Below are 18,192 nucleotides of genomic sequence, written 5' to 3'. Positions count from 1 at the left end.
TTTAATAACTGCTGTGGCAAGAGACTCGAGAGTTGTCCAGAAAGGATGAGAAGGGGTGAGAAATTTCATTTCACCAGCAACTGACCCTTCTCGGCGTTAATGGAAGTTGAATTACAGAGCACCAATTTAATCACTTCCACGCTGTGACCCACTCCTTGGGGTAGATGGCACCTGGCCGACCACGGGGGCGGTATTAGCATGCAGCGGCAGAGACGAACTGCGTGGCTCCTCTTCGGTGCCGAGGGCCTTCACGCAGGTGAATTGTGCTGGATGTGCAGGGCCAGACCCAGCACTCACGTATTTCTGTTAGTGCTCATGGCCACAAGAAGCACATCCGTATGGGACGGCTCCCTCAGCACACTGCCTCTGCTTCAGGGCATCCCATACAGCCCCCCTCGGAGCAGCCCTTGTCCTTACGAGGGCCACGGCACCAGCGTTCAGCAGACCGGTACCCACGCACCCTCCCTGCATGTGGGCTGTGGTTTGTGATCCCAGGGGAAAGGCCACAGAGGGGCACGTTAGGCAGGAACACCCGCCTGTGACACTGGGTGTCGGTGAAAATGCAGGGCCCACGGAGGAGGGTGATTTGTTTAAGCATGGGAAGATTTATTTTGGTCCTTAGCTGTCTAATTCAAAGCTGAACCTAACCGTAATGAACGCTATCTTGTATGCACTGGAAGGGGAATGACTGGGAAACAATTAAAAAGAGAAAACAAACTTTTTGTAGAAGGAAGTAAAATGGATTCTTCAAATCGAGTTTACATTGCTGAGAGTCTCAAGTGTTTGTCTCACAATAGCAGAAACAGAAACTTTATCGCTGCCAACTGCCAGCGAGGCTCAGAGGCTCGCGCTTGGTTTGGTTCAAACTTGCCAAGACCATCCTTACCTCTCTTGCACTGTTCTGCCTACATCCATTTGTTAGCTGCAATTGCTTAATTTCAGCACAGAAACACCTTAAAATTTTAGCGACGCCATTCTAGCAGTATGGCGCTGCACATACCGAGGGTATAGAGGAGGACTGCGCACCTGAGACGTTCTGTTTACAGACTGACCGCATGACAGCCTGATTACAAATAAAATAACCAAGCTGAATATTTCTGAGCTGAATTTACAGAAGCAGACCCCAAGTTTGTGTCACGCCGTCCCACTGGTTTGCAAGCTGCAGGAGTATGGATTTCAGGGCAGATCCTACCTTCCTTCTGCTGCAAAAATACGTTCAAATTCAGGTTTGAAATTGAAGTTTTAGCCCACTGAATAGCTGCATTTAACTCATCTCGCATGCATTTAACTCACAGTGATTGCTTAAGGGCCTGGTCCACAGGAAGTTTTTGTCTCCATTAAACTCCTAAATATACCACGAAAGAAGGGAGAAAAACACGTACAGGTCTTAAGGAAATTCAGGTGTAGGTTGTTTCCCTCACTGTAATTTTAGCTCCATAATCAGCCCTAACTGTTAACATTTCTGAGAAATGCAAAAAAGAAACATACCTCTATGTCTGCATTCATTACTCACAAATAGATTATTTTATGATTCATCTAAATGATTCACATACTATAATTAACGAGCTCTACAGTTAATTGCATCTTTGCAAGATAGTTTAATAATCAGAGTAGTAACTTGACAGTCGGTTTTTAATCGCATATATGCGATGGATGTTTTATATAAACTCCGGCTCAACACAAACAAATACACAAATACATATTTCTCCGCAGACAATCTGGATCATTGTAGGTTTAGAAAACACTGAAGCAGGTAAACCTTGCTAGAAAGGATTTAAATATTTTTTTTTCTCTGTAGTTGCATAAGCAACATTTGGAAGGACATCATCTGGTTAAATGGGCCGTTAACTTGGGAGCACTTTTGTCAATTGGTTCATCAGAATACACTGCAACTGGGTAGAAGGATGAATCAAGAAACTCATCTAAAAGTGCTATTATAAAATATATTTTTCTCTCTTCATCATTTCTTTGTCAGTACCTCTAAAATAATGCAGAAGAAGGCTCCTTAATCTTCTATGGCTTTTAACATTCTATCGCTTTCCTTAACTTTTCATAGGGTTAATACCAAAAAGGTTTGATTTAGTTGAGGAATTGAAATTACCAGTAAAATCTGAAATGACTTGATATTTGTGTGTCGCCATTTGTGATTACATTTCTCAGGAATCACTTTGACAGCACTGATGCTATGACCTGATCTCTGCCTCTCAGTCTCCTGAGGATTAATTTTCGTTTACGTTTACAAATCCTTTATTTTTAAAATAGACCCTTCTCCCCCCTTCTTACCGCAACTTACCCATTTCAGGATTCAAGATGTAACTGAAAGAAAGAAAATCCTGAGGAGCTGAGGAAAACAGGCTGAAAAAACTGAGGAGCTGCTGAACACGACTGCATCGACGTGCCCAGCCGCACCGCTCGTGCCTTCACCTCCCACCACTCACTGAGGCGGGAATGGGAATGGCTCTGCTGGCGATTTCCAAAGTTGCACCGGGAAATAGGGGATGTGGAAACAGGAAAGTCTAATTTTTAGCACTGGAAATCTACTTTTTAGCGGATAGTAACACTTGACCACATAACGACTAAGTGCATCTAGAAAAAAACGAAGGCACCAGAAGAAAACTAAACCAGTATATTTTAATTCTACAAAAATGTATAAATATTTAAATGTACAGCAAAGAGTACCAGTATACCATTTAATAACCGTTACAACATTTAAAATGTGCAATTATTTATCCACAATCTACTTTTATAAATTTAAATTTTATGTTCCTAGCACTTCATCGGGAGCGCTCGTAAGCAGGTCCCCAAACCGCCGCGTCCCTCGGTCTTCTCCACCTCGACCAAAAGCCCGGCACGACCCCCACGTTTCTCAGGTGACTGCGTGCCGCAGGTGTTCCAAGGGACCCCTGCCAAGCTGGCCCGAGTGCGTGCTCTTGGAGGAAAAGAATAAATGGGGATGACAACCTACCGGAGCGGTGGTACTGGAGCTGTTACCCAACGCTGGAAAATCAGCACTGACACAGAAGCCACGGAAGCGAGTGGCAACACGCTGCAGGTGTTCAGCCGACACCAGCGGACCCGGCGGCAGCTCACCAGAGGCAGCGTGGTGGTGCGGCGCGGCCCGCGGGGACGGGCACCGGGGGGCTTGGGGCTGGGGGGACCCCAGGGCCAGAGCCAGGGCAGGTCTCCAGCGAGCTGGCACAGCAGAGCATGTCGTGGCGTTCACCAGGGCTCGTGAGCTCCTTTTTGCCTCCCAGAGTGTTCAGGCAGCAGATGTGCGTAACAGCTCTGAACAGGAGCCAGCCTGAGTCACCTAGGGGAGGCTCTGCCCAGCACCCACGGGAGATGCAGCCAGAAGGTGCAAAGAAAAACATCAGAACATACAATTTGACATTCAAGTACACAGCTTTCCTTCAAAACACTCTTCCTGTTAGAGTGTAGGAAAGGAAGAAATCCTTCTTGTGACTGGGAAATATGTGTTAGCAGGAAACTCATTTACGACTGCTCAAAACGCCTCGCTATTTCAGTTCTCGGCTGTCCCTGGTTTCTCCTGTCTCTGGCACTGGGAGACAAACAAAAATACTGCTGCTTACAGTGCTTACGGCTCAACTTACTCTTCTAAATGTTCCCTTTGCTGATGCCACCTTGCATTACGGCTGGCTCATTTCATCAAAGCAATTCTCACAAAATACGAGAACCAGAAGCATTTTTTCCAGTGAAAACAATAAACAATCATATTCAGTACCTGTAGAGTTCTCCTCATTTCAAACACTTTGTGCAAATAGAAACCAGTCCTCCCAGCACCTTTCTGGGATATTTTATAAATGGGGAACCAAACACAGATCAATGCTTTTCAGACAGGTTTGTAGCTCTGAATGCTCCCCTTTGTGGGTGCTGCACATCAGACACTGACAGAGGCAACCAAAGGGGCAATTTCAAATGATCTTAGCCAAAATTACTTGCCAAGGCAATGCAGGAATTTAGTGGTTGGAGGAAGGACTGGGGTCCGAGTGCTCAGTAACTTACATTCATTCATTAAATCATGTATTTGTCATCCCTGACATTGTACCAGCATTTAAGGTGCCACACACCATCACCACCTCATTCTATATAACTGAAGCTCTACACAAAACTCTTCTGGAAGGGCTTTCAGGGTTTCTGTATTCTCACAAAGGAGGTAGATCCAGGATTCAGTCCCTCGAAGCCAATGGAAATACTCATTGTGACTGAATTAAGCAGGTGCTTTGGTGCTTTTTTCTAGGTCTGAGCGTAATGCCAGACGTCAGCCATCCTGCCAGCATGCTGAAGGCTTGCAGCAACACCGCTGCGATTGTCAGGAACGGGGGTACTTGCTCTAAGCAGGTCAAACAGAACAAATACACACTTCCCTTCTACCTCTCCCCAGCCAGTGCACAGCAGTGCAGCCACAGATACACAGATACGCCGGCTGTACTCAGAGTAACAAAGTAAATGCACTTAGCCAAGGGAGTACACACTCTGCATCAACCTTTGTAGTAATTCTAAGGAGAAAAATACTCTTTTCTTCAACTGCTTTTGGATTGCATCCCCAGCCTAGGCAGCTGCAGACTGACTGCACCTCTCGTCACCTTCCAGCAGCGATGCCAAGAAAGGCTCCGGACCCGCCGGCGGCGGTGCCAGAAGCTTTGTGGCTGTGGCCACGTGCAGCTGGGGGTGCTTTCTCGGAAACACTGGGGGTAGCCAGCAGAGCTTGCACCACCGAGTGCGCTCCCTAATGCTCCTGGGTGCTGCGGGACCTCCCACAACTCTTACTTCGGCAATGGCAAGCAAAAGCCACGGGCCTGGATGTATCACCCACCAGCCTGGGCGGCTGCACACCTGGTAACAGCCCTTTGGAAGGAGATGGAATTTTAAGACCAACTTCTGCAGGGAGATCGCTGTTTACATTTGTTTGTGATGCTTGCACGCTCTTCCTGTGAAGCAAGATTACAGTCGTCTTGTTTTGCTAGCTTTTAAGCCACATTGTGTATTTGGGGGGGGACTTTAAGATGGGAACTGGAGGTGCTTGCCCCTGCTTTGAGCAGGGAGGTTGGACTGGATAAGCCTCCCATCTGAGTTGGTCTGTGAGCTCCTGTGCACGCACAGCAATCACTTTTCAAATTTAATAGGCTTCAAATTTTCATTTAATGACAGGTATCAAGAAAATATGGATGCCCTATGAATTTATAATACCTACATATGAGAACATTAATCCATAACGATCTAAATCTCTGCTGTGATGGCCAACAGAAACGCCACCAACACGACGGGACACTTTCCCATACCTGGCCACGGGCTGACATCAGCTCCTGTGGTGCTCCAACATGACTGTGTGTCACCGGCATGTTCTTAATAACCACGCTAATGAAACAAAATGGTTAAGCCACAAAATTATTAAAAATATAAATAAGCATCTGCTGTCTCTGTTGGAGCCAGAGCTGGGACCCGACCCACAGTTCTGCCCGCTGGGCTCGGGGTCCCCGGCTGAGCGCTCTGGGATGTTTCACGCAGGATGCAGGTACGTACTAATGCTCGAAGGTAGCAGCTGCAGGCGGGCTTCAGCCAAACACCCAGTGTCTTTTTCTCCCAGAGGGCCAGTTTTTGCTACTTCCACTGAGGCAGCAGAAGCCCCTGAAGTTTCCCAGGTGTGAGGCCCAGCCATTTGTCTTCCCACTGCAGAGACCTCAGTTTGCACCGAGCTGAGTTACCAAGGCGAGGCACTCCTCCTTAGCATTGTTCCAATGTCTCTCAGGTTGTTTCATTTAATTCCAGTTTCTGGATGCGCTCTTTGCTCAGTTTTGCTGCTTTTCCAAGCACTGTGTGCCGGGATTCCACGTTTTCCAGGCACCAAACATTCACTGCACGGTGCCCCTGCTGCCCTTTCAGAGCAGCGCTCCACCGAGCTCCACTCAACACAAGTGAACAGCAAACACAGACCAGTGCCCAAACATGGAGTTTATAAAGCCTCTGACAGAATCGTTCCCAGTGCCAGTGAGCTTCATAAGGCATTTGACACTGTGCCACGGTGTCCGACACGCACAGGAGATAACCTCCCTCCCCACCTCTTTGATAAAGGTTCATCGAGGTTTCTCTTTAAACATTTCTGAGCGCGCTTGCGTTGGTAACTCCACACGTCTTGCCATTTATAGGCTCCCGTGTGCTTCTTTCGAACAGTCACGGGTTCCAAAGGGGCACGTGGAGGCCCGCTGCCCCCAGGAAAGCCCACCTGGGGACTCTGTTCTGGCCAGGAGGAGGGGAGGAGGAGAGCCCTGGCGGGCCGGCCGAGGCAGCGGCTCCGCGCCGGCTCAGGCGCCCAGGGTCATGTTGCGCAGCAGCCACTGCTGGGAACGGCTCCCAGCGCACTCCCGCATGGTGGGCACCATCTTGTCCTCCTCCGACGGCTCGTCCAGACACTGGTTGCTGTTGACGTGCCTCAGGGTGAGCTTCTGCAACAGAGAAGTGCAAGAGCTGCAGCACCATCATTACTGCCGAAAACAGATCTGTGAGCTGTGTGAGTCCTACTCTAGGCACTACACAAGCCACAAGACAAGTGCTCATCCCTGTCCCATGCCCGTTACCATTCACCAAGCTCTGAGACCCCTACACGCCCCTTGCTGCCCCGAGGGGTACCCCGCTCACCTTCTCTCGAGTGGTCAAGCCTGGGGAGCGAGCGCCACTGCTGAACCCAGAAACAAATAAACGCAACAGAAAAGTACAAAAGTAAGTGCAAGCAAGTGTTAATTCAAAGCAACAGTGGTTTGGGTTAAGGGATTTAGGCTCTGACAACCCAACCGTGTACGCATTTCAGGCCAGTGCATTCTAAGTTCAGAAATAATTGCTAATGGGAAACTAAAACTTGTATTTGCTTAGAATTATATTAACAACAGTAACATACAGGTGAAAACATTTCTGTTTACAATATATTCTTTCTCCTTTGGGACACTTGTCCCTTTCATTTTTTTTGACTACATGACGCTATGTTTCTGGGCAATGGGAGAGTCAGAAGGGGACAATAGGAAATTGAACATATTTGGCAGAAACACTCTTGGCAGAAACAATGTTCTGGTCCAAAGCACTGGGAGGACATACATGAAGAGATCAAGGGAAACTGAGCATGAAGTTGTGGACTTCAACAAAACCGGGCAGGCACATTGACAACTGAGGAGGTGGTGCTCTCTGCACCCCTGTTCTGGGGTTCATCTGGGATTTTGCACACAAAATCTCGGTACCTCAGGCACCTTTGGTACAAAGCTTTGCAGTTACTAATTTACTGCTGTTAATATGTTTGTTTCCTAAAAGGTCCTTCGGTTCCAGAAAAAAACAATTAAAACCACATTACACACAGACTTGCCCATGCACCCGCACAAATACGTGTGTCAGCAGCTGCCCGTCTGTGACAGCGGTGCGATTCCCACATGGAACCATGCAGAGGCCACGGGGAGAGCAACGCTGCAGACAGCCCCGTGCAGGGCTGGAGCTGATGCGCGCCCCGTGCTGGAAGTGGCTGGACATGCCTCCCTGGCTCCCCATGGCAATGCCCCACGCCACGCTGCCACCGCAGGACTGGGAACACCACGTCCCCTGCTCCCTGTGCCGGAGATCAGGGCACGGCTCGCAGCGGGGCTTGCCCCAAGCACGTCCTGCACAGCCCTGGCACAGCCCAGCAGCTGCACGATGAGCATTCACCCACCGACAGTTTTACACGCTCAGTAAAGACTTAACACTTCCACAGCAAACATCTGTTTGCTACTGCACCTGGTTCCGAAAAATCAAGGTTGTGCCCTGCAAGGACTGTGCCCAGAGCCATGCTCCTGCCCCGCCAGAGCCCCAGCTCGCACGGTGCCGTCGGCAGCTCCACCGGGCCCCGGCCCCGAGCTGCCCATTTTGGCACTGCCTGCTGTGGCACTGCTGCCCCACGTGTGGCAGGTCCTGCAGCAGCTCTGCTGCCCCACGGGGTTTTATGGACCACGTTCTTCCATGGCTTATAAAAACAAACAGCCCTACCTGAAGTAGCACTGCGTCGTGCTGCCTGGCTCTCCGGAGCCGCAGGGCGCTGCCGCAGCCGTCTCTCGCAGAGCACAGGCACCGCGCCCCTACCTCGAGTCACGCACACGGGGTCAGTTCAGAAACGACTCTCTGATGCAGTCTCACTGCTAATAAGCCTCATCTGCTATCTCCATATTAAAGACCAGACCATTGTCTGGTGTTCCAATTAAACTGCAGGGAGATGAGAACATTCTGCTACCAGCTGATGCAATTTTATTATCCACACACAGATCTGGGCTGTTGTGCTGTGCAATTTTACACTGCCGTTCATACCGGACTGACATGTCATATATTAACACTCTTAATGTCTATTACGAATATTCTTTCCCTAGCTTGTCCCTAGAGACTGGCTCCTCAGTTTAAAACAAACTATTACACAATTCTCCAAGAAAAGCCTACAGGCACTGTAAGAAATCATAGAGGGGCCATTTGACATGCATTCAGTGATGAATATAAGGCATTCTGCTCTAATTACGAGAGGAAAGAATTAGCAGTGCTAACAGAAGTAGCTTGTTTACTAAATAGCACTGCTCAAAGCATCACTGATTCTTCACTTATATTGTTTTAAGTGCAATTAAACTGCTATCATTTTCCACTATAACCAGAAATGCAAGCGGGTCTAAAAATGCTGCTGCTGCCTCCATCAGCTGTTCCCTTCTATTCAGTGCATAATTTCATGCTAGGCTACCATATCATTGGGACTTTCAACTGTCTCGTCTTTTTTTTTTCTTTTTGTGTTCTATCATTATTTGTGCTATTACAAAAAAGGTCTCATTTGCTTGGGAAACAATTAATTACTAGGCAGTATGACACTCATACAAGCCAGCCTAGAATCCTGATTTTACTCCACCACGAGGACACATGCCTGGATGCGGAGCGGGCTGTACAGCCATTCAGATGCGCAGGAGCAAGCGGTGTTGTTTCACGCTCACCAAATGTATGCAAATAATAGCCCTGACGAGGGCAGAATCTGAGCGTGTTACGGCACGACAACGAAGCAGCGATCCTGTGCTCTAGCAGCCACTGACACCAAACTGCAAAGTTCTCAGTCGCTTTAAAAAGTGACTTTTGCGAATGAAAGATACCAGGAAAGGTTGTTCGCATCAGAAGAGACATTTATAGATAATTTTTAAACTTGACTGAGAAAAGTCATTTCTTGAAATAGCACGGAGCACTCTGCTGCAGCGCAGCCGTTCAGTGGGACACGCACAGCTCGCACGAAGACACCATGCCACATCCTCCTTGCAATGAGCTTGCCAGGACAAGAGCCGTCCACCTGCAGCGCCCCAGCCCAGCCCTGCCACAACCCGTGCCCTCGAGCCTGGGCCACCACTGCCTGAAACCAGCACCCAGATTTTGTCAGCTGAAACTCGGCGCTACCTGCCAAGATCCTTCTTCCTTGCTACAGCTATTAATTAGGGGGCTGCCGTAAGGAGAGCAGCACGCGCTCTGGTTTCAATGGGATGCACTCAGAGGCGAAGGCGGCATAGTTAGAAGTGAGAAAAGCAGCCCCCGCCTGTATTCTGAGCCTGTGCTGTCCCGCTGCGCTCCGTTACGTACATCAGCGAAACTGTCCAGGAAACGAAACCAGTGGCTGCCACGATATTTTGATTCCTCCACTCGTTCATGTTTTGGAATTGTCTGCTGATCAACACTACTATCTCTAGAAGTGGGTTACTTAAAATTGGGAATTTTCAGAATGAATGTGTCTCAAAAATAGCATGCTATTGGCATTATTTATACGTCTTGGAATGGGGATCAAACCCGCAACTATCGCAAACAGTAACAATGATGGTCACACAAACAGATCACAGAGGTAGCTCAAGGCTGCTAAAATAATCCAAAATTAGTTATAATTAATAACTAACACTAAACGTATATACTATTAGATATATACACACACACATCTGTGGAAGCAAGAACAGAATTCAGCTGAGTTAAAGAGGCAGAAGATGGAAAAGTATTTTTCTGCAAATAGCTTAAATCATCAGCTGTTATACCTGCTTTACATGTTATACTTGGGTGTATTTGCATCAGATGTTACGTTTGGATACCAACCTCCAGCGGTTTGTTAAAGGAAATAGTCAGTGGGGCTGTAAAAAATGTTTCTAAAGACTTCCAGCCTGGTGTAGTTCCTTAGCATCCAGGTTTGCAAGGGGCTACCATTGCAAGCCTCCACAGTGGGGCCGTGGGTGCCGTCCTCTATCCTGCTGAGCGTCAGGCACGACTGGGTGATTATATGCAGGAATGTATGGGTCTGCGTGACAGAAAGGTGGTCAAAGTAAGCAAAACCAGCAAACACGAGGACAAAAAAAAGGGAGAAAGCAGCAGACTGACTGGACATCCGCAGCAGCGAAGCAGCTAAATCTAGAAGCAGCATTCGTAGGGGACTGAGGGATGACTGCCTGTGAACACTGCTGTCAAACGGTGCTGTGAATGCCCGTGGGGCCAGCTTCTGAATCCTGCCCCCAAGCCTCTTATCCTGACTTTCCCTTCACATCACAAGGCTCGGGCAGAGATGATGTCTTGGTCTGGACCTCTCATTGAAACTATCTTTGCATGAACCACTCACTTCAGTCTTTTTTTCTTTTTGGTAAGGGAGAAAGTAAAGCCCATATAAAGAGGCCACTAAAAATATCAAGAGCGAATGTCCTTATAATGTCACTTTGAGCGACCCGCATGAACATCGATGCTTGTTTTTCTTTCATTACGTGTTATTGCTTCGTGTTCACTTCTGCCTACTATTTTTAAAGGAAAGCAGGGGTACAGAAATTACTTCTAGAAGTGATGATCTCTCTATATTGCATGTCTGTATTACACTTAATGCCTAAATTTAGCAGGTTCTTCACGCCTGTATAATTAGTATTAAGCGTTTGTTTGGCAATCTGACCAGACTGTTTCCTCTGGTAGATGAGACAGTACAGTTAGCTCGTGTAAGCAGCGAGGGAGCACTGACTGTGGAATATCTGTGCTAATGGAAGCACGAGATCATCTCTCATTTTATTAAACACAACTTTCTAAGATAAAAAACCTGTGATGTCTTCCATACTCACTTCCAAGGAGCTGAGTAAGTCCTTTCACACTCGCTGTTAAGGCTGCAGTTTAAAGGAATATTCAAACTGTTGGCCGTAAGCTGCTATGTTACATACTGGTCTGACTACACCGGCCCCAACGGGTCCCATAACTTTAAAAAGAGGTAGTCACGGGACCTGTACTTGCTCAGGAGATGCAGAACAGTAAATATTTCTGAGCTACTGGACTTGAACCCAAGTACTCCCTACAAACAGCAGCAGCCTGACACCGCCGACACCCTACAGTCTGCCTACAGAAAGGCACTACACGAGCCGCTTGTACGCAGCACTGCCGGAGGAGAGAGGCAGGGAGGCACTCACTATTCTAGGGTTTGGCACAGGGGCTGCAGTTGTTTCCAAACTTACCTCAAAGCTATATTCCCATTTACCAGCATACTGACAGACAGGGGGAAAAAAAAAAAGGGAAATTGGATTCAGCGACTCAAGACACGTTTTTCGCGAAGACCTTCATCTTTCAGGGAATGCACATTCGACAGCTTTGCGCAGATGTCATGTTTAGTGACAAATATAACAGTAATTATGCAAGATTGAATCCTGACATCATTATTCATGTGAGAAGAAATGAAAGTATTTTCTATCAGATGCGACTTTTTTTCTTTTTCCCTAAGAGCATTTGCATATGTTATATGTCATAAGATTTCACCACGCTGCACATACTGAAATTGGCCTGGATGTCGCAGGGAGACACCGCAGGATTCACCAGTCCCGTGAGCACAAACGCAGCTGTACTCTGCAGGGCTTTCCAACTCCCACACCTTCTACTCGTCTCCCATCCCCATCCCAAAGCAAGTAGCACTTACGCATTATAAATACGTTATAAAACACACGCTGATGGGAAGCCTTTGAAAGCTAAGAAATTCCAACGTGACACATCCCATTGATGGAGCTGATTTATACAGCCGCCCTGGCAATGAAATAGGCAGCTTGAAAAAGGGCCAGGAATTGTAATGGGCTGTTGAAGAAGCAGGAAATGAAAGCATTAAAAATCAATAATAGAAGGCAATGGATTAAAAAAAAAAAATCAAACAAAATGAATTTCCTGCCAAGATGTAAACACATTCACAAGAAAAAAAAAAAAAAAAAAAAGACCTGCAGTTTAAAAATGCTGTGAACTACTATTGCTTGAAACGCTCAGAGCCAGTTTGCAGGAGAAACAAGAGAGCTGCCCAGGCTGGGGCACCTGCCCCGCACGGGGCTCGAGCAGGGAAGCTCACTGCTACCCGCGGCACCAGGTGTCCTCAGCAAGCGTTCCTTACATCCCAACTACATCCACTATCGGTCTGGGCGCAGAAGGCCTCCTTTTTAGGCTACACCAATATTAGTACTGACACTGGACTCTCCGTTTGTCTCCTTCAGGTTAATTCCTAAAGTAATTTTCCCTGTCGGATTTAGCTGAGTGAAAAGGGCCTTGCAGAGAAAAGTGACAGGAAAATAGGCCCAGGCAACCCCGTGCGACTTACAGCACCGGCCTCGCAGCCCTGAGAGCCACAGCCAGCACACACCACGCTTCAGACATAATGAAAAACAGAAGTACGGAAAATCTACCTGAAAACCAAAAAAAAAAAAAAAAAAATCCACATCTGGATTGAAAACTATTTTGTTTCAACATGGACTTCCTTTTTTTTCTTTTAGATAACAAACACAAAATAATGTCTTAAAAGTGGTTCTTTTAATTTTGGGCTTTTGCAAAGAAAATCAGCTTGCTTTTCAAGCTTGGTTCAAAATAGTCTCCATCTCACAAACCAAATGAACAAGAAAGCAGCAGGTTATCCACACGGTTACGGTGAGCAGCCTTTCTTCCAACACCAGCTCCCTCAGGCAGGCAGACTATCCATCAGTTTACAGCTGCACCTGACGCCCAGACCCGATACTGCTGTGTGCCCACCACTCACTGTACATCGGTCCTTCCCAGAGCTATGAGCAACTCACCCAAAATCTTCACTGATGCTGTGATTCAAGCATCACTTGTGCTCAGAAACCCAATTCTCTCAGCACTCCTGTAAATTTTCAATCTGGACCGTACATGCTTCTGCATTCCCACTCTCCTTTTGGAGAATATTAAGCAGAAAATTCATAAAACTAATTTTTAAGGTTTTTTTTGTGTGTGTGTGTGTTGTTTTTTTTTTATTTTTTTATTTTTTTTGAGAAAAACGCAAGAATAGTTCAGCTCTTTGAGCATTCATCTAGCTATGTGACAAGGCGATAACCCCTGCTAGTACCAACTTAAATGCTTGCTTTTAAGGCGAGAGCTATTGGTTGGAAACCACGATGTTCCCCCCCAAGCTAGGTAACCTACCCACCTTCTTCATTTTTAAAACCACGCCTTTCTCTTCAATGACCTTTTTGCAGAGACAACCTGTGGCCATCTGCCAGCATTTAGGATCTCCTCAATCACAATTACTTTTGCTTAATCAAAACATATCTAAAAGCAACTCTTTTTTTTTTCCAAATGACATACAATCCTGCATTATTTATGTAAGTCATAAAGACACTACCACAATTGTAGCTCTTTAAGACATAATGTGATGTATTCTGTGTGTTCCCATTCGATAGTCTTGCTGAAAAGCAGCAATCAGCTGATTTAAAGCTGATAATACAAGACAAGATGCTGATAATGGTTCATGGTCATTTTTTGTATCATCAAAATACAATTTACAGGGGCAAACGACTTTTTTTAAAAGTTATCAGACACTTCTGAAAACCTCACTACCTCCCCATCTGTGCAGCTCCATGACTCATTCCCAGGAGCAGATCTTCTGAACTCTTTCTGCAAACGCCTTATATCTCTGAACATTTCAATTCTACTTCATTCCCCTTGGGATCTCTCTCTTTGTGCTTTCACTTTATGCTGCCTGCTGCACTGGAAAAGCTCGGGGTGAATCCAGCACCCGTGAAAGCGAAGGCCCGGGGATGACGTAGGGGTCAGTAGTGAATTTCTGCCCATCCTGCCTGCGTACCTCCATTCTGACCCCAAATCCTGGGGGGTCTTGTCCTCTCATTCAGCAAGAGATTTTCTGTTCTGAAACTGACTGGGGCCTTGATGGCTGTTTTCTTCTGCTGTACCAGGCAAAACGCTCAGGGGTCCCGGCGCCAGAACTGGAGGAGGCATGCGGCCGTGCTGCCAAGCACCAACACGTCGTGGCACCGGGCCTGCGAGAGCCAGTGCCCCCCACTGCACAGCTCTGTCTTTGTCTCCACAGATGATTGCATCCCGAGCCCGCCTTAAAATGTACAAATAATTTAAGCTTTAAAAGCATTTTGCACAAATTCGGATACTTTTGGTGCCCAAATGAGAGAAGGGGCTTTTTGAATAGTTTGCTTCAAGCTAAATCTGAAAGCTTCACAAGTACATAGGAAATGTTTGAGATTTCCCTTTCTTACCTCTACCATTAAATCTTCTTAGTTCTTTGTTTATTTTTGAAAAAGTACAACTGCTAGGCATATCTAAGGGAATCTTAGCATTACTAAGCTACATATGAATACATGGAAAAGCCTTACATACCATGATTTTTATATATATATATATATATGCATAATATTTGAATACTATAGCTTAAAATAAACTAGAACATTATGATGCAAAAATTAATAACAGTACGTAAATCAAACAGTATGTAAATTTTAAAAAAATCAGAAAAGCCTCCTTTTTTATTACTATTTGTGTCTCATTGTACTTCCAGACATGGCCAAGGCACTGTGTTCCATTAGCAAGTCTTAACTCCTGCATGCCTTTAGCAGGAGGAGGGATCCCTCCTGCCTGCACCCATGGTGCAACACCCAGAAATCATCTCAGCTCAACTCCTGAGTACAGAAATGTCAAAATGAGTGCAATTTGGCTGGAAAAATGAATGGATACCAGCGATCAGGCAGCATGGTGCAACTGTTTCTCTGAATATACATACATAATGCGATACTTAATATAAATATATTAAATGCAACTACAGCACACATGTAATACAGGTGTGAGATGTGTGCCTGCATCTTGCCTTGCCCCCGATTCTGTCCATAGCCCCCGTGCCAGGCCACCACCACCCATCATCTGTCCGTGCACTGACACGTGCAAGGAGCACTGACATCTCAGAGAAGGTTTGCAAGCTGAGCCTGAATGTTTGCAGGGTAAAATTGTGTGTTAACAGAACTATTCTTGGAAGCAAATAGGAAGGCACGCAGTGCAACGGGCTGCGGTTTATACCCAGGAGAGGCAGCGAAGCAGCTGCCTCTGAGATACCTTACGTAAGATCTGAGCACAAAACACAGTGTATTTCTTTTTTATGAGCTCCATCTAACGGTTGATGTCGTTTTTACACAGCTACAGAGAAATTTTCCACTGATGGTCTACAATGCTAGACTAAGAGAAGAAGATAGCAAGTTCCCAGAGTTAAAAGTAAAGGCGAGCGAAATGGGTTGAGAGAAATTTATCTTTTCCTACAGAACAGTGAAAGCAGCTGTTTCTGTGAAGCCTTGCAAATAGTTCTTAAAAGACCATATGGACTTACAAGGCAGTATTGTTCTAGCTGTGCAGTATCTTCTAGCTCTGCTGTCATGGAAATATGCCAAAACTAAGTTGGTATTTTTAAGCTTAGAACAGCATAGCTGCCTAACTGCGGCCATTGGGCAGCTAGTGCTAAAACTGCTCACTGTGGAAATCCATCTTCTGTAGTTTGTGCCCTAAACATCCAAAGAAAAGCAACCAGCAGCACAATTTCTTATCAGGAGAGATTGCTGTCTATGCTGGTGGTAGTGGAAGGAGCATTTTGGGAGAAACCTTGTCCCGAGTTTTGTTGTGCCCATCTATCGACCAGCACCTGGCACCTGCAGAAGCTGATGGACGTGGTGCACGAGCGCTCCCTGGGACCGCGGATCCTGGCCGAGGGCTGGCACGCAGCTTGCCTCCTGTGCTGTGCCAGGGGACCTGGCCTCGCTTAGCTCAAGTGTGTAAACAGCAATATTCAAAAAATGCTAAAAATTCAGTGTCTATGCAATATTCAAAATTCATCCTTTAATGTATTTCTGAGATGAACTTGAAACAAATAGTCCACTTCAATAGTCGGAAAATCTGGTATTTTAGGGTGACTGACACTGTTACACTGGAAAACAGAGAGCCATGCCCACCACTGGGATGCTGCTGTGCTACAGGCAGGAGCGAATTCTCGTGCTGGGTGTCAGCACGAGACCCAGCCCAAGCCTTCCTCACTTCCCTTTAAAGCAATCTAGCACTGGGCAAAAATCCACCACCATCTGCTTACAGGAATAAAACGAAGGAAGTTACATGATCTTAAATCCCCAGCGTTAATTGCTGGCATGAACAACCTCAAAAACACTTAAAATTACCAAAATAGTCATGCATTTTGTGTGAGAAGAAAATTCATCTTCTTTACTAAAGAGAAAATTGGCTTAAATTCAGATGTTAAAATCAAGAATGTATCAAAACTTAGAAAGCATATTGCACCTCGCACTATCATTGCGATTTCTCTACTTGGCAGTTCGGGGTTATGCAACGGCAGGCCTGTACACTTTTTTCTTACCATAATATGTTAGAAAGGTCCTATCTGGAAAAAAAAATGCTAATACCTTTGCATGAACTTCACCAAGCAAAACTCACATTCACATTTTACAGCAAAAGCTTGAAATTAATTTGTTTTCATTTTCATTTGCTGTTTCCTGTTGCACTTAAAAATAATTAATTCAATCATCAAATACTGAGATGCTTGCATGTCTTTTGTATTAATTTTGCAATTTCTCCGTAAGTCACCAAATTTCTACAACCTGTTCTACCTTTCAAAACCCAGAGAAAGCCACGTCCCACTCCACTGCAGTGCCGAGCTAAACAGGTGACTGGTATATGGAAAGCGATTAAACAATTTAAAGATCCAGAGTCAATAATCTTCCAGAGCCAGAAGAAACACACTTGAGAAACTGTAACTTAGAAAAAAAAATCTTGCTTTCTAGTTCATTTATATATAAAAATGCTTCTTTAATTGTGTAAGATGCATAGCAGTGCCAGCTACTAGAAAGGAGCTTTCTAAAGCGATAAGCAGTTTGACCTTCTCACCCCTCTGAGGATAAATGTTGTGGAAATACGTGAACACTGGTCAGCCAACCGCATTATTTTGCGCTCCTGAGTTTGCCCTACGGCAGGAGGCCCCAGGGGCACAGGGACAAATCGGGCCTGCCCGTGAGGAACCCGGCCGGCCCCAGCCCCGCAGCCCCAGTACCTCGGCGTCGTACTCCCAGAGCTGGTTCCCCCGCATGTGGTGGCACTTGAGCATGGTCACCGGGCCGTTCAGCCTCGACACGTCCAAGCACAAGTCGTCCGTGCGAATCTCTTTGTCAGCCGTGTAAGAAAATACCTGGAAAGAGAAATTGTTTGAGGTGACAAAGCGTCAGCAAAACACGGTCCTAAATAATTGCTGATTCGTAATACACAACATTTCTACTCTGGTGAAGAAAAATGACTTTCTTCTCCCAACACCGAGGTGGTGTCTTGCGTTTTGCAAGAGTTTCACGCAAGGTTCTCCAACGATGAAAGTCTGTTGTACCTAAGAAAAGGAGTATCATGTTTAGGAAAAGAAATTTTCTGAGACAGAAAGCCAGCATCCACTCAGCCTCCTGGGGAGATGCAGCAGAGAAACAGAGCAAAGACTTTATCAGATAAGTCTGCAGCAGGATTCAGTTGTGAGCACGGCCTACTTCACAGCTCTACTGGCAAGCAGACCCCAACATCTGAAGAATCGGAGCCTTCTCAAACTAAGTGTTCCTCCTAGCACTGACCTGAACTTTCGGTACCAAGGGTTATCTATGTTAAAGACTGATGTGCGTATTTCAGAAATACCAGATCTCTTAATAAAACTAGGAAATAAATGAAGGCATGAGAGAACCATCTGCCAACAAAATTCTATCAAACTAGTTTGGCAGAACACCTATACATGTGGCCATGGGTTTGGGAGCTGGAGAAGCCCTAAATAACATTGACCACAGATTCTTGACAACTATAATCCACCGTGTGGTGTGCAGCCATCCCTTCTGTATGTTCCTCACC

General features: G+C 46.1%; 1 protein-coding gene across 8 annotated transcripts in view; it reads right to left on the bottom strand.

The window, feature by feature from the left end:
* Positions 1 to 2,611: 2,611 nt before the first annotated feature.
* The window catches only part of LOC106043905 (polypeptide N-acetylgalactosaminyltransferase 13), a 122,325-nt gene continuing 106,744 nt past the window's right edge, over positions 2,612 to 18,192 (bottom strand). For 7 of the 8 annotated variants that reach the window (XM_048081000.2, XM_066999164.1, XM_066999165.1 and 4 more), the window contains 2 exons: positions 17,369 to 17,503; positions 2,612 to 6,461 (listed from right to left, as the gene is read on the bottom strand). In XM_048081000.2, coding sequence (XP_047936957.1) covers positions 6,321 to 6,461; positions 17,369 to 17,503 — 276 coding nt within the window. In that variant the 3' untranslated portion in view covers positions 2,612 to 6,320. The other variant, XM_048081006.2, reaches the window with a different exon arrangement.

This window comes from Anser cygnoides, chromosome 6 (assembly GCF_040182565.1).
Source record: "Anser cygnoides isolate HZ-2024a breed goose chromosome 6, Taihu_goose_T2T_genome, whole genome shotgun sequence".
Lineage (NCBI taxonomy): Eukaryota > Metazoa > Chordata > Aves > Anseriformes > Anatidae > Anser > Anser cygnoides.
This window is presented reverse-complemented; position numbering and strand designations above follow the sequence as displayed.